Source organism: Centropristis striata, chromosome 24 (assembly GCF_030273125.1).
Source record: "Centropristis striata isolate RG_2023a ecotype Rhode Island chromosome 24, C.striata_1.0, whole genome shotgun sequence".
NCBI classification, from domain to species: Eukaryota; Metazoa; Chordata; class Actinopteri; order Perciformes; family Serranidae; genus Centropristis; species Centropristis striata.
Window position 1 is genome coordinate 16549592 of NC_081540.1, and position 11864 is coordinate 16561455.

The 11864-nt window shown below is 40.4% G+C and overlaps 1 protein-coding gene across 1 annotated transcript in view; it reads left to right on the forward strand.

Annotated features, from left to right (window-relative positions):
- gucy1b2 (guanylate cyclase 1, soluble, beta 2) overlaps positions 1–9792 on the forward strand; it is a 37175-nt gene extending 27383 nt beyond the window's left edge. Inside the window, exons 12-15 of the mRNA XM_059328016.1 lie at positions 3509–3655; positions 4285–4439; positions 8728–8909; positions 9089–9792. Of these exons, the coding sequence (XP_059183999.1) occupies positions 3509–3655; positions 4285–4439; positions 8728–8909; positions 9089–9231 (627 nt within the window). The 3' untranslated portion in view covers positions 9232–9792. The remainder of the gene's footprint in view (positions 1–3508; positions 3656–4284; positions 4440–8727; positions 8910–9088) is intronic.
- Positions 9793–11864: the final 2072 nt, after the last annotated feature.

The window sequence follows — 11864 nt, forward strand, 5'->3', positions numbered from 1 at the left end:
GACATTTAAACATTTTTTAAGTGGTGTATACAGGCAGGATGAAAAGGAATTCAAATGGACAAAATAGCCCTAGACTCCATAGAGTTAATCAAACTTAACCCCTTATCATTTTGTACCTTTTTATTGAGAATTAGGGGTCCTAGGAAGTGGAGATAGCAGTTCAATAATAGATTCCACATAGAAGTGGTATACACCATCTGAAAGCTGGGGATGAGCTCATGAGATGCAGCTCACCACTATGTCAAGTTTTGGTTCTAAATCTCTGATAGAAATTACTCAATTAGTTAATTAAACATATTAAGGTGTATAAGGGTTTAGAACAGTACCAATGGATTCATCAGATCTTCTAGTTTTCTATGATATCCTTAAAATTGAGTCACTACAGAAAAAAAAAAAAATCGGCCTGCTGGCTGGTCAAACCTAAAAGAAATGTTTTTAAAAGGACAAAAGCAGATACAGACATGTACCGACTCAATATATTTAACGTTAACTTACGTAGGCTGTGCACTTTGTCACTTAGTCACATATCCAGACTCATTTGTTGTAATTACGCAACGGGGCGTCAACTATGTTGGGGCATCTAGTTACAGACACCAATTGCCTTCATCAAGGATCACCAAAAATGTTGGAAATTAAGGATGGCTCTTTTATGAATAAATGATGACCTTGCACAGGGCGTCAAATATATTACAAAAAGGGCGTTATCATAAATGCTATCCCTTCCATAAGGATACCAAATATGCAGGGATGAACCTGAGCAACACTGGTGTGGATCTCACAGTTCAAAAGTGTGGTTAGATGGCTATAAGAATTATTAATAATTATCATAAATAATTATTAATTATAAGAAATGATATGACTTGATTTACTCTAAGTCAGCTCGTAGGGGCACCATCTGTAAAACAGAAAAATATAGCCAATTCACCTAAATCAGTCTCATAAAGTTATTAAACTATCAATTTGGAACACTGATTATTAATTATGAATATAATTATAATCAAATTACCATATTAATATTTAATAGTGGTTGAAGGAATTGTGAATTCTTGTCACAGCAGAGGTCAGCATATCGTTCATAATGTACAACATTAAATAGACAGCATTCATAATCAAAAGGTATTTATTAAGTTGCTAAGTAAAGCAAATAAAAGCACACATTGCATAAAATAGAGAACTACATTACAAAAGAGGGGGAAACGTGTGTGTGTGTGTGTGTGTGAGGGGGGTTGCCACTCCTCAAACAATGAGTCGTAAAACTCCAGCTGTGAGCCAGGTGACGGTCAGGCCCTGGTCATGTGGCAGGGTGAGCTGTGCTTAGCTCCAGTTAATTTAATCAGTGTGTGAGCAGGTCAAAGGTTAGTATAGTTAGTTGCACATAAGACTGACTGTCTGTATAAAGCAAGATTAACATACAACTTTGATTGTAACATGAATATCACATAAATATACTTAAAACACACATATAAACCAAATCATTAATCACAGGTCAAATCCTTTCTGCTAAAGTCCTTGCTGATTGCTTAACTAAGCCCAGTTACATTACTCACGAGTCCAGTTGAAAAAGGGGGGGAGATCCCTTTTAGTAGAGGAGTGGAAGGAGGAAGTTGAGTTCAATAATTTGCCGTCTTGTAAATTAAGTTGCTGGTTGTCCTTGTTGTTGAGTTGGAGCTTTCTCTGACAATTGCAATGAACTTTGTGTTCATTAATGCAACTTTGGTGTGCAGAGAAGGTCAGAGTTGCAGTTGTTCAGAATTCCTTATGGAAAGGAGATTCTTGAAGCTTGAAGTCTCAGAAGAGAAGAGGTCTCACCTCAGCAGGACTCTGTGGGGGCTGAGGGGGTAGGGCTGGTGGATCCAGGCCTCTGGATCTGCTTCCCCAAGCAGGAGCGGTGGAGAGAGAGAGAGAGAGAGAGAGAGAGAGAGGAGGAAGGGAGAACTGTCTGCTTTATAGCAGGCCAGTGGACCTCCTGTGGTGTCAAGGGTGCCTTGACCAATGACACGACACCTGGTAGGTGTCGTAAATGCAGTGCATTCTGGGAACTGAAGTTCTTGAGAGGGGACAAAATGGAGGTTCTGCCATTTTGTTGAGTTGACTCAAGAAAATGTTCCATTTAGTCCACAAATGTTAAAGTCCACAAATGAACCCAAAATTCACTTGTGGTAGAATCCCAACACATTATATTACATTACATGTAATTTAGCTGACACTTTTGTCCAAAGCGACTTACAATAAGTGCATTCAACCTGAAGGTACTAGCCTTAGACCACAGGAACCAAGTAAGTACATAACTTTAAGAGCCAACTGTCATCGCTACAGGAGTGCTATATGTTAAAGAAGAAAAGAAGAGAAAAGAAGAAGAGCATTTTCTTTTTTATTTATTTATTTTTTAAATATATATATATATGTTAGGTGACCATGACTTAACCGAGGTATTGTTGGAAGAGGTAGGTCTTCAGCCTGCGGCGGAAGATGTACAGGACTTCAGTTCTTTAAGTAAACCTAAAGCAGTTTACACTATGTAACTTGTGTTATAGTGAAATATAGCAATAGATCTTAAAACTATGGAATATTATGTTTCCAAATGACATGGCTTGCAAACATATAGCTAACATTATCTTGCTAGCCTATAGCTAACATTAGCTTGTTAACAACTAACTTGTCCTCTCTGGTAGACATAGTGTGCCAAAAAATTCATTTGACATCTAATGTTTTGTCAGCACCTCCAATTCTGAGGCCATGGTTCTCTGCTGGAAAACGGGTGCCCCCTCTGGGTGGGGAGAGAGGTACTGCCTCAAGCGAAGGAATTCAAGTATCTCGGGGTCTTGTTCACGATTGAGGGTAGAACAGAGCGTGAGATTGACAGGCGGTTTGGTGCGGCGTCAGCCATGCGGGTGTTGTACCAGACCGTCGTGGTGAAGAAGGAGCTGAGCCGGAAGGCAAAGCTCTCGATTTACTGATCCATCTATGTTCCAACCCTTACCTATGGTCATGAGCTTTGGGTAGTGACCGAAAGAACAAGATCGCTGATACAAGTGGCTGAAATGAGCTTCCTCCGTAGGGTGACTGGGCTCAGCCTTAGAGATAGGGTGAGGAGCTAAGACATCTGGAGGGAGCTCAGAGTAGAGCCGCTGCTCCTTCATGTCTAAAGGAGCCAGCTGAGGTGGTTTGGGCATGTGGTAAGGATTCTCCCGGGCGCCTCCCGTTAGAGGTGTTCCGGGCACGTCCAACCGGTAGGAGGCCCCGGGGAAGACCCAGAACACGGTGGAGGGATTATATCTCTTGCCTGGCTTGGGAATGCCTCGGGGTCCCCCAGGAGGAGCTGGACGTTGTGGCTGGGGAGAGGGACGTCTGGAATACCCTGCTTAGCCTGCTGCCCCCACGACCTGGCCCCAGATAAGCGGAGGAAAATGGATAGATTAATGTTTTGAGCTAGATACAGAAATTGTGTTAGCTTTTAGCCCTTTAATTTAACATTGCTCAGATATTTTTGTTTCTGGGTTTCCTGAAGGTTGAGACTATTGGTGATGCGTACATGGTGGTGGGTGGCGTTCCAGTCCCGACAGAAAGCCATGCTCACAGGGTGGCAAACTTTGCTCTAAGTATGAGGATCGCTGCCAGAGAGGTCACTAACCCTGTAACAGGCGAACCCATACAGGTAAGAATTTGACATAGGATGTCACACACGCTTCTTGGGTTTGTGTCACAATCTATACAACTTTTGCGTTCATATGCACCAGCATGTGCCCACATAGGCCCTCATTAATCAAATGAGCATGCGACAAAAAGTGAGCGTGAAGTGGCCATACGATCATTTCTACGCAAGGCTCGGCATTTATCAATTTGGACGCGAGTGGAGGGTATGATCATATCTAACTTCTGGTCTGAGCCAAGCGGCAACCTCCGGGTCTGAGCAGTAAGGCAAAGCTGCATTCTACCAAAAATACCAACAGGGGACGCTGACAGTGGCTGCAGAAGCATTTCGGTCCATTCATTTCAATACAAAATGAGAAAACTTCTCAACCTAACAGAATTTTCGGTAGAATGCAGCTTAAGGCACTTCCCGGTTTGCCTCACTGCTCAGACTCACTGGTTGCCACTTGGTATTAGGCTGTGATATTTAAATGGCACTTGTTTCCAGCCACCACATTTACCCATGCAAGATCATTCTTACGCTGTGATATGAACGTTTGATATATTACACATGAACCCTGTCGTAAAACGATAAACGCTCAGATCTGCGCTGGTTTCTACATCCATAAATGTGGGCCAATGTGTATGTTTAAGATTCGTGTGGGAATCCATACTGGTCCAGTGTTAGCTGGAGTGGTGGGGGAGAAGATGCCTCGCTACTGCCTGTTTGGAGACACTGTTAACACCGCCTCCAGGATGGAGAGTCACGGACTCCCTGACCACATTCACCTCAGCACTACCACATACAGGTGCGTGCATGCATGTGTTTAAAAAAAAAATGGCCTTATTCTGCAGCATATGTGTTGAACAAATGGTATTAACCCATAAATTGCTGCAACAACTTATGGGACATAGTTGGACTTCAGAATGCCATACATTCATGTTCTGCACCCTTATACACCATAATAAGTTGAACTAGAAAATTTCCTCTGGGGAAATTCTGAAAGGGCCACGTGGGCTACTGCTGGTGTGTGTACACTATGATGAGATTCTTCAGAGATTTCAAACTATGCCCTTTAACCTCAAAATGTGTGTGTGTGTGTTTGTGTGCATGAGCGTGTGTGAAACGTGTATCTGGAGGAGTGTGCGCGCTTAGACGCGCATTTGTGTGTGTGTGTGTGTGTGTGTGTAGCGAAAATCGCATTACGTTACCTGTGTGTGTGTGTGTATGTGTGTGTGTGTGTGTGTAATTAAAATCACATAAAGTTACCTGTGTGTGTGTGTGTGTGTGTGTGCGTGCGTGTGTTTGAAGCATATGTATGCATGTGTGAGGAGTGTGCGCGCTTACGCGCATGTGTGTGTATCTGTAACTGTAATCACATCAAAGATCAAAGGCAATCAGATCAAAGCAATCAACAGAATGAACTGCCACCTGTTCCGGCAGAGGTGGACAGACTGGAATTTCTGGCCTCGAACAGAAAGCATTTTTGGCAAAACCATAATACCTATCATTGATCCGACTTCACTTTGAGTGTGCTGAGTTCTTCCTGAACGTCTATGGAAGAATTATCCTTTATTCAAGAGCGTAGATTTTCAGTTTGAGAGCATAATTTGTCTTTCTCGTGCTCAGATTTGTTCTCCTCATGCTCACATTTTGCGCTCGCACTCTGCTTTCTTTCAAAATGTGTGCGTGCACTTAAAAATCACATGCTTGTGCTCACATTTCTTCTTCTTGGACACAAACATTTCGCTCACACTCAAATATGTCCTGTGCGCGCTCAAATCTAAAGTCTACGCGCTCAGATCGCACCCAGAACACGCACGTCCTCTCAGGTTGAGGTGTCTGCTCAGACTGAACGATGTCCCGCCCTGCGCTTAAAATAGTGTGTTTCACCAGCCAATAGGGAGACAGCTAGATTGTGGCCCCGTCTTGGGTGCGTTCCCTCGCCTTTTTGAGCGGGTATATGGTCTGCTTGTGAAACTGCTTCTCTCTTAAAATACACCAATTTACCATATTAGCCAGCTATTTGAATCATCACCTATTTAAGACGCAGCATATTTATGTAGAATTAATCTTAAGTAGTCCTAAAAAGAGTTATCGTAGTTTAGATTATATATATATATATATTTATTTTTTTTAATTATTTATATATATATATTTATTGTTTTTTATTTTTCACCTGTACAGTGGTGTCACGATAGTCCAGTGGTGAAGGACGCTACCATCTGTTGCATTTTAAACTATGGGAAGCCGGTTTGCATCCCGTCCGCTGCACTCTTGCTACATGTCTTATTATGATTTACATTTTTAATTGATAAATTAATGTAACAGTAATACAATCCGTGTAACCAGCTGCCTCTCTTATTGAAACGTTTAACAAGAGCTGATGGGTAAATAGACTTGGCTACGTGATTTAAAAGGTATAATGAAAAATACGCTATGATGATGATAATGATTTGAGGATAACATTGGTGCGTGTAATGCAGTGTATCACCGTCCTATTTACGGGGTCAAAGCCAGGGAGCGCGTAATTAGGCTAATGTTGGTAATGCTTTCACAAGAAGGAGACTTTGAGCAGGATTCGGAGCGCGGCAGCGAATGAATGGGAGATGAGATGTATGGCCAAAGACCTCAAGTAAGTTCATTGCTAAATGTTGCTACAACTCAAAACACATCGACCATATACAGTAGTTTCAATAACAGTACCGTAATCATTTTGACACTCGTACTTATCAACATATATAGCGGGCCTTCATTGTAACATGTACAACGAAAGTACAATAATTGGCAACGTATGATCGTACCAGCGGCAGGTAGGCACACATAATGATGCACGAGCTGAAGGGAATCCCCGCTGACGTCACTTCATTCATAGTGAGTTGCTGTCCCTAGTGCCGACAAAGGCCTGCTATATATGTTGATAAGTATGAGTGTTTTGAGTTGTAGCAACATTTAGCAATGAACTTACTTGAGGTCTTTGGCCATACATCTCGTCTCCCATTCATTCGCTGCCGCGCTCCGAATCCTGCTCAAAGTCTCCTTCTTGTGAAAGCATTACCAACATTAGCCTAATTACGCGCTCCCTGGCTTTGACCCCTTAAATAGGACGGTGATACACTGCATTACACACGCAAATGTTATCCTCAAATCATTATTATCATCATAGTGTATTTTTCATTATACCTTTTTAATCACGTAGCCAAGTCTATTTACCCATCATCTCTTGTTAAACGCTTCAATAAGAGAAGCAGCTGGTTACACGGATTGTATTACTGTTACATTAATTTATCAATTAAAAATGTAAATCATAATAAGACATGTAGCAAGAGTGCAGCGGATGGGATGCGAACCGGCTTCCCATGGTTTAAAATGAATGGTTTAAAACTGGACTATCGTGACACCACTGTACAGGTGAAAAATAAAAAACAATAAATATATATATATAAATGATAATTTAAAAAAATATATATATATATAATCTAAACTACAATAACTCTTTTTAGGACTACTTAAGATTCATTCTACATAAATATGCTGCGTCTTAAATAGGTGACGATTCAAATAGCTGGCTAATATGGTAAATTGGTGTATTTTAAGAGAGAAGCAGTTTTACAAACAGACCATATACCCGCCCCGACGGAGCACTCAAAAAGGCGAGGGAACGCACCTAAGACGGGGTCACAATCTAGCTGTCTCCCTATTGGCTGGTGAAACACACTATTTTAAGCGCAGGGCGGGACCACGTTCAGTCTGAGCAGACACCTCAACCTGAGAGGACGTGCGTGTTCTGGTTGCGAGCACAAAAGTTTTGAGAGCGCAGAGTTGAGATCTGAGCGCGTAGACTTTAGATTTGAGCGCGCACAGGACATATTTGAGTGCGAGCGAAATGTTTGTGTCCAAGAACAAGAAATGTGAGCACAAGCATGTGATTTTTAAGTGCACGCACACATTTTGAAAGAAAGCAGCAGAAATCTGAGTGCGAGCGCAAAATGTGAGCATGAGGAGAACAAATCTGAGCACGAGAAAGACAAATTATGCTCTCAAACTGAAAATCTACGCTCTTGAATAAAGATAGGATAATTCTTCCATAAACGTCTACATATGTTTTTTTTTTTAAGAAAAATGAAAAAAAATAGCTTTGTTAGAGCGATCTAAAAAAAACTGTTACATCTCCCTTTTTTCATAAATCTTCCGGCGATTTTAATATGGGGGCCAATGAGGCTGTTGGTGGTGTTGGTGGCGCATCTGGCCGTCCTACGCCCAAACTATAACTCTGACAGCTTTACCAGAGGATTGTGAGTGAGAAGACTAATTTTCCTACGTTTCTATGTATAAATTATTTCTGTAGAGTGGAATTTGCGGCCTGGAGCGCAGTTTTCAAATGTATTTTTTGACAATTTTTTCTCTCCCTCTACACTCTGGCGATGATGTCACACACTGTGACACGAACATTCCGTGCAATACACACCCATTATAATCTCAGAATTTCTCCAAAAATGATCATGGTCATTGAACAGGGATTGATAAAAAATTATATGACCTATCGAAACGTGGATTAATACACCGATACACAAGACTTGTGTCTACTGTTTAAAGTTTAAATGGAGTCTCTAGATGAAATTATGCCGGAGAAGTAGACGTTTAAAAATCTCCAATTATTGTTCTTTTTCACTCATTTTTTGTTGGCCGTCCCATTCATTTCAATGCAAAATTTTGGGCAGTTTTTCGCGACTAGCACACAGATCCCGATCAAACCGCACTTTTTGATGTATAATTTGTCCTGCAACTCTTCAAGTTGTAGGACTAGTTTACTAGTAGTCTTACTTTACTAGTAGTAAATTGCGTCCGGAAGAGGAAGAAGAAAAAATCCACAGTATAACAGTAGCACTGGTCCCTACAGCTATTGCTGTATGGGACCAGTGCTCGGTGCGATTGCCCCGTGGCCCTAATGAGACATGTACAATACAGTGAAACCGTTTTTAAGGGGTATTATATGCTGGCAAACCATTCCATCTTTCAAAGTTCTGTTACAGTTCAAAACTTTATTAACTGCATTTCTCTGTGTCCTCTTATAACCTGAGCCCATCCCTCTTCAGTAAGCTGAAGGATGCTGGGTTCAACATAAAAGAGCGTGGGCAGATTGAGGTGAAGGGCAAAGGCCTGATGACCACTTACTTCCTGTTGGGGAACCCGTTGGTGTCAGAAGATAGCATCATGGGAAGAGAGGTCGAAGGGAGCTGTCTTTACAGGGAGGACCTTCATGACCAGAGCAAAAAAGGTAAAAAAAATAATAAAACGATGTATAGAAAATTTAAGAAGAGTGTCTGTATTAAAGTCAATGGGGAAGGATGGTGGCAGGTGTCACGCTATTAAAACGTATTGGTTTAATGACTGTAGTATATTTAAGTACAATATATGGCTGGAAAGTAAATTTGTTGGTTGCACCCTCACTCTCAGACGGAGTCGTTGCTCCAGACCCAGAACATTTGGAGTCAATCCCTCCCTTTGCCTGGGACATCACGCCACCCTATGAGACCAACGAGAACACCTCCAACACATCTGCAAACAACTTCAACAGCCGACTTTGCGTTTTATTTTGACTGAGAACCCCCTGAGCCTCTGATTCATTAACTGATCAGGGTTCAGGCAACACACAAGAATATGCAACTTTAATAATTACAATTTTAGTGTCTGGGAGAAAATTAGCGAATGTGTCATGTAAATGAAGTTCCTAGGATTGGTAATAAGACCCTTTAACCCTTGTGTAGTCCTCCTGTCGACTATGCACCCATGGTCCTCAAGAGTCAAAAAGGACCCCATGACACAAGACTGGTTTTAGGACATGTAGAAAAAAAGGTTTTTTTTTTTCTTTTCTTTTACCTTTTAAGGCAACTCATGACCAACAAATTGATATGTAATTTTCATATTTTTGACCCCTGAGGACCATGGGTGTGACTTTTTTTTTGCTCTCATCTAAAAATGTACAATGTTTTCTAAACATAAGTTTCACTAAAAGTTGACATAACCTACTCTAACCCATAAAGATTTTTTTCCCACTATAACTACTTAAAAAAATATTCAGGTTCTATTACTTTTTTCTCTTGAAATGAGACGTAATTATTTTATATTTGACTAAAATTGAGCAATAATAATGAAAAAAATATGAAAATGATATATCAGTGTGTTGGTCATGAGTTGCCTTAAAACATGAAAAAAAATTGTTAATATTTTTTTTTCTACATGTCCTAAAACCAGGCTAATGTCATGGGGTCCTTTTTGGCCTCTGAGGACCATGGGTGTGATTCATTTATTTTTTTATTTTTGCTGTCTTCTAAAAATGTACAATGTTTTGTAAACATAAGTTTCACTAAAAGTTGACATAACCTACACTGTGCATTACCATCAAGAATTTTTCCCCCACTATAACTATTGAAAAAATATTCAGGTTTTATTACTTTTTTTCTCTTGAAATGAGGCCTAATTTTGTATACTTGACTAAAATAGACCAATAATAATAATAAAAAAATTAAACTTTATCAATGTCTTGGTCATGAGTTACCTTAAACGTGGGGAAAAAAAGTTGGTAACTTTTTTTCTACATGTCCTAAAACGAGTCTAATGTCATGAAATTTATATTATCTATGTCAGGCCCGGGCTCAAGTCAGGACAGACAGTGAACTTAAGGTTTCTTTATTCCAAGCAGAGTTAATCCTCACAGAGTGAAAGAAAAGGGCTATGAAACACCTGACTCTGAGTAAAGACCTAACAAAGGAAAGTTGCTCCGAAGGAGTAAAAAACACGGAACCTATCTACATTTATTAACTAAATAAATAATCCTAATCTAAGATAAGGGGAAATCGATAAAACAAAATATCCTACAATGGGATAATCAAAATGGCTGACTCAAAAAACTATGAAACTAAGAACTGCGCTTAACTAATAATTTACAAAGGAAAATCAATTGTAAGGAATCCAAAAAGGCGAAAACAAGACAAGCTGTAGCTGTGGCAAGAAGGAGATAACTGGCTGGTATGGTGACGGGGTCAAACACACTGGACCAAGACAAGGGAAAACACAGACTATTGGAACACATGGAGGGAAGGGAGCACCAGGTGAACACAGACTATTGGGACACATGGAGGGAAGGGAGCACCAGGTAAACACAGACCATTGGAACACATGGAGGGAAGGGAGCACCAGGTGAACACACACTATTGGAACACATGGAGGGAAGGGAGCACCAGGTGAACACAGACTATTGGGACACATGGAGGAAAGGGAGCACCAGGTGAACACAGACTATTGGAACACATGGAGGGAAGGGAGCACCAGGTGAACACAATCGGTAATTAGGGGAGACAATCAGACAGATGACACACGGGGAAGGGCAAGTGACCTGAAACGAGAGGAGAGTTACTATTTCAAAATAAAACAGGAAATAACAAGACCAGAACACAAAATAAAACACCACCTCGCCGCGGTGTGACAATCTATAAAGGATGCAGAGGGGCACATATGCTGAAAATTTCAAGCAATTCTATGAAAGTTATAATTTGGAGTAGATGATATTTGCAGGAGGATGATCAATGTAATCTCGTACTGCTACTGAAAGACAACATGTAATAGGTTAAGCTGTATGGAAACATAAAACACAGAGAAAAGAATCAAAGGTAAGACATGCAAGATTGTTAATATTGATTAATGTGAATTTTATGCATGTGAACACTAATTTTTAACAAACTTCGATTGAATCCATGAAAAAGGACAACTAGGCATTCAGTACAAGTACATTGATTTTTGTTGTGTATGGGGATGATGGTTTATTGCCAACATGTGGTTTGTTTTTCTCTCTGTGAAAAATGACTAAAACCAATTCTGGAATCAGAAATGATACAGACTGATGTCTCTCTCTCTCTCTGTTTATTGGCTTTTTATCTGGCAGCTATATTTCTCTGCCTGTGAGATTCTCTCCACTGCTTCCCCACTGTGACAGTAAATCTATCTCAATGCCTTTAATTGCTTCCAACATATGAGAGTTTTTTTGGTTTGCGTAATTTTTCAGTTTTTGTTGTTTTTTTAAACTTACTGACTGTGACAGTTTAATTGGAAAAGGTGAAACTAAGGCAATCTGGCTTTTGGCACTTATGTGTCCAGGGCCGTTGTTCAAAGCTATGTCCCATTTATACCATTTGTACCTGTCATTTCAAGTGTCTTATGCAGATAAAATCCAGGT